Source organism: Cebus imitator, unplaced genomic scaffold (genome assembly GCF_001604975.1).
Source record: "Cebus imitator isolate Cc_AM_T3 unplaced genomic scaffold, Cebus_imitator-1.0 Scaffold56, whole genome shotgun sequence".
NCBI classification, from domain to species: Eukaryota; Metazoa; Chordata; class Mammalia; order Primates; family Cebidae; genus Cebus; species Cebus imitator.
The window spans coordinates 1,607,308-1,612,096 of NW_016107371.1; the positions used below are offsets into that span (position 1 = coordinate 1,607,308).

The 4,789-nt window shown below is 50.7% G+C and overlaps 1 protein-coding gene across 8 annotated transcripts in view; it reads right to left on the reverse strand.

Annotated features, from left to right (window-relative positions):
- The window catches only part of UBR5 (ubiquitin protein ligase E3 component n-recognin 5), a 152,430-nt gene extending 149,454 nt beyond the window's left edge, over nucleotides 1–2,976 (reverse strand). For 5 of the 8 annotated variants that reach the window (XM_017528911.2, XM_037738656.1, XM_017528907.2 and 2 more), the window contains exon 1: nucleotides 2,402–2,976. In XM_017528911.2, the coding sequence (XP_017384400.1) occupies nucleotides 2,402–2,463 (62 nt within the window). In that variant the 5' untranslated portion in view covers nucleotides 2,464–2,976. The remainder of the gene's footprint in view (nucleotides 1–2,401) is intronic. The other 3 variants (XM_017528908.2, XM_017528909.2, XM_017528912.2) reach the window with 3 other exon arrangements.
- Between the last annotated feature and the right edge of the window lie 1,813 nt (nucleotides 2,977–4,789).

Sequence of the window (4,789 nt, forward strand, 5' to 3'; positions counted from 1 at the left end):
AAAAAAAAAAAAAAAAAAAAAAAAAAAAAAAAAAAAAAAAAAAAAAAAAAAAAAGAAAAGGAGACACAGAGCAGCTCCTACCACAAATCAATTACTTTAAAACTACAAGTATGTGACTATCTTAAACGCTGCCTTCACAAATCTCAACAGATAAGACACGTTTACTGCTACTACTAGATACAACCATATAGGTCTTTATAATATCACCTACAGCACCTTTCTATTTTTCAATTACCTGCCACCTTGATGCACATGTTATGACTCAACTCCACTTAACTTTTTCCTAATTTCATGAAATGAAAAGTCACAATGATCTAAATATTTTTAATGTTGTATAATGATACAAGAATCAAACAAAGCTGATTGTTTATACTTGGAATGGAAAAAGAATTAGCATTTAAAAAGATACATTACTTGTAAACTTCTCAAATAGCTGAAGCAAAAGGAATGCTCAAAAATGAATCAAAGTGCCCAACACAACTGCAAAATAGGTTTTGGCATGCACAGCCAACTGAGTAAGCTAGTCAGGATTCTTGGTACATAAAGTTAGGACTAATATAGAAAACATGCCCTACTTCTCTCCTCTCTGGTGCAATTTTCTAAGTTACAAGACAAGCACTACCAACATGGTTCCATTAATGACCGTAAAGCTATCCTCACTGCTAGCCTGTTTCTAAATTTTACCAAAAATTTTTGTTAATGTCCCCAAAAGATCTTTAATGAAGTAAAGTCAGAGTAAAAACCACATTAACAAATTGTTAAATAAAAGTTATTTCAGTATTTAAAAGAACTATGTGACAACTCGAGTGTTTAGTATTTTCAGTAAGTATTTCAAAAGGTTCCCAAACATGTTCAACACAATATGGCTACAGCAAAGATTAGCAAATCCGAACCCAGTGCAGAAACTAAACCACAAGCTCAGGATTTAAAAGCTGTCTGCTCCACTTGAGGCGGTCAGACATACCGAGACAGAGGTCAGTATCTTAGCAGCAAGTTAGGCCTCCTCCTCTGGGAAGCGCATAACAACAGGGCATCACGCAAGTCAAGTCACCCGGTCACTTAGGAAAAATTATATCTAACTTCTATACTTGGAACCAGATGGCCTTCTATTCGCAAAAAATATGTAGAGAGCAGTGAAGTACTGGGGGAGAGGAAGACGTAAAATGCTCCACTTTCTGATCCTGGAAACATTTAGTCCATCATTAGATCTGAGTCTTAGATTCTAAGACACGCTTTAATGAAGGCCTCCCTCAACCTCCTGAGTCTGTTTTGCAACAGTGAAGGAACTTTTCCTGCTTTATCTCAGTTCCCTGAGAGCATGCGGCACTGCAATTCAATATCCTAAACTGGCAAGGAATCGTGGAGGAAGAAAGGGAGAAATCCAAACCAAAACAGCCTTCTTATAAAAGACAAAAAATAAAATAAAATCAAAATTCATCCTCTGCCCATAGCAAGCCCAACCCAGAAATTTACAGCGTGTTAAGAAAAGCAGCATTGCGAACTGCAAACGTAAGAGTTTTCCTTTGACACTCTACGCTCGGTTTTCAGCTGTCAAATTACAACTCAGGAAAACACTATCATTAGAATAGAAAAGGAAACAAAAAAGCTCGCACCACAGGGGCTGGTAGCAGGAGCTGCCAGCACCATTTCAGGAGGAGAGCAAAGGGAATCCAATCCAGTTCCCCACCCCCGCTAGAATCCATTCCCTCCCGGGGCAGGCAAACCTCACTGCAGGGGCTCAAATTTAATAATAATAACAATAATCATGGCGCTTCCTCCCTCACTCCCTCCCCCCAACCATCACCTCCCGCCCGCCCCCAGCTATCTGCCGGGAATAGGCTTCTCCCCACCGCCCCACCCCGGGATCCCCAGGTCCAGACCACCCCACCGGACACAGCTGCCGGCAGCCCAGACCAGCCCAGCCCAGCCCAGCCCAGCCTACCCCGGGGCCCTTTGCCCCACTTCCCCTCTTCCCTCTCTTTTTACCTCCACCATCCCCCATCCGCATTGTCTGTCTCAATTCAACTTTGACTAATATGGATTCCTCGAGCCTGGGCCGGGCAGTAATTACAGCCTGCCCCCCGGGAGCCAGAAACCGCCCCCCCCATCTCCGCCGAGTTCAACGCTGCTCCTCGCGGGAGGGGGGAGGGGGTTTACAGCGCGCTCTCCGGTCTACGACGAGGGTCCGGTCTACACCGCGCTCCCCCCGCGACCCCTTGTCCCCGGGACCAGAAGTTTGCCCCGGAAGGAGCCTAGCAGGAGGCAGTAAGGACCCCCGCACCCCACCCTAGCTGGCCGGCCGGCGCGTAAACACCCGCACCCGCCCGACGCGGCCCGTGGGGGAGGGGAGGGAAGGAAGGGCGCCCCTCCCCCGCGCCCGCCGACCCGCCAGCCCTATTACCTGTCATTGAGCTGGTCCTCGGTGCCGGGCAGCGGGTGAACCACGAAATGGATGGACGTCATGGTGCTTTCCTTCTCGTCCACCTCCCGAGGGCGGCCCCCTCCCGCTCTCGCCCGCCCCCAGCCCCCAACCCCTCCCCAAAACCCACAGCCGCCGCCGCCTCCCAGTCCTCAAATGGAGGGAAGCAAATACGCAGGGGCCGCAGCCGCCTCCCTGCTGGGCGTGTGTCCGCGGCCCGGAGGGGCGGGCAGGAGGGCAAATCCACACGCCACCCGCTCCGCCGACAACTGCGCGGAGTGCGAGGCTGGCGGCCGGGACCTGGGGCGCGCCGCCGGCCAGCGGCAGCCGGGCGTCGGGAGAGGGACGCCCGGTCGAGAAGGAGACTGGCGGCTGCCGGCTGCGGGCTAAGGGGACAGTCTGGTCCCGGCGGCGGACGGGGTCCGGACTAGGGGACGTGGGGAAGGAGACGAGCCCGCACCGCGCGTCACTAGCGAGAAGCCGTCGCCGCCGCCGCCACCAACACCGCCGCCGCCGCCATCTTCACTTCTGCCCCAGTTTCTCCGTCTGGCAGGCTCCGCTCCGGAGCGGCGGGGGAGGGGCGAACGGGAGGAGGAGGGAGGGAGGAGGAGGAGACCGGCGGGCGGGGGCGCGGCGGCGAGAGGCGGGGCTCCGGGAAACGGGCGGTAAGGCCCCCTGGATTGGGCGGCTCAACGTCGTCGGGCCACGACGCTGTAAAGCGCGTGCCGATTGGTCCGTTCGGCTCCCGAGCCCAGCCCCGCCGGGGGTGGGATGGCTCCAGAGTGTTCCGGAGAGCACGTGTTAGGGAAGGAGGAGGCGGCGGGCGAGCCCGCCGGGAGGGCTAGTAATCGTGTGTCCCGGAGGAGGTGGGAGGGAAGAGGCGCTCTCGCGTGCTCTCGCCCGGATTCCCTGGGGCAGCCCTAATTATTTGGCGGACCTTTAGGTGTTTCTTGTTGCTTCTCATCCTTCATCCGCAGTTGTATTTGAAGTGGAAAGGTAAAATCAGTTAAGGGGCAAGCATATACATTAGCCTTTTATTGGAAAAGTAAGGTAGTTATGTAAGGGCCTTTCCAGACAGAGATAGTAGGATCATGGAGTTGACTTTGTGGCAACTTCTATTATCACTCCGGCCTCCCCAGTTTCCTTACCACCACCACCATCAGATTTTCACAGGAAATGTGGAAATTTCCACTAATTTCCTGATACAAATGATTTGTGGTTTTTTATTACTTTTAAATGAAAGATGATACACCTGTTCCATAAAGGAGTCAATTTATGATCAGTGGGATCAGAACGGAAAATTCTTTTTCTTTTCTTTTTTCTCTTTTTTTTTGAGACGGAGTTTTTCTCTTGTTGCCCAGGCTGGAGTACAGTGGCGCAATCTCGGCTCACTGCAACCTCCAGCTCCCGGGTTCAAGCGATTCTCCTGCCTCAGCCTCCCCAGTAGCTGGGATTACAGGCATGCGCCACCACTCCCGGCTGTGTTTTGTTGTTGTTGTTGTTTAGTAGAGATGGGTTTCTCCATATTGGTCAGGCTGGTCTCGAACTCCCGACCTCAGGTGATCCGCCCGCCTCAGCCTCCCAAAGTGCTGGGATTACAGGCATGAGCCACGGCACCCGGCCCACAACGTAAAATTCTTGAACAGGCCTGAGGTCGGGAGTACGAGACCAGCCTGGCCAACATAATGAATCCCATCTCTACTAAAAGTACAAAAATTAGCCAGGCATGGTGTTGCACACCTGTAATCCCGGCTACTTAGGGGGCTGAGGCAGGAGAATCGCTTGAACCCGGGAGGTTGCGGTGAGCTGAAATTGAACAGCTGCACTCCAGCCTGGGCAACTGATGGAGACTCCATCTCAAAAAAAAACAATTATCGAATAAATGTGTTTGGTTTTTTTCCTAAGGAACCAAATCATGGCTTTCTTCTTAAAGGTTTCTATGACCTCCTTTAAAAAACTGAGTACCTCTTTGAAACCAAAAACTGAGAACATGAAGTTCCTTCTACAGAGGTAGTATGTTAATGAATTACACACACACAGTTTTGCTTAGGAAGTTCTTTTGAGCAACATATTTGAAAAATTGCTTATAAATCAGGATAGACCAGGTAATCCTTGAGGCAGATAATGGAACACTTTTGTAGGTCACCAGCTCCACCACTGGCCCAGATTAGTTTAGACTAAAAAGTCATTTCAAGGTCACTATTAGAAGTCCCTGTGAGCCCTGGGGAAGGAGGGGAAAACAGTAGACACAGCTAGATTTCAAGCCAAACAGATCTAAAAAAAAATTTTTTTTTTTTTGGTGATGGAGTCTTGCTCTGTCGCCCAGGCTGGAGTGCAGTGCCGAGATCTCAGCTCACTGCAACCTCCACC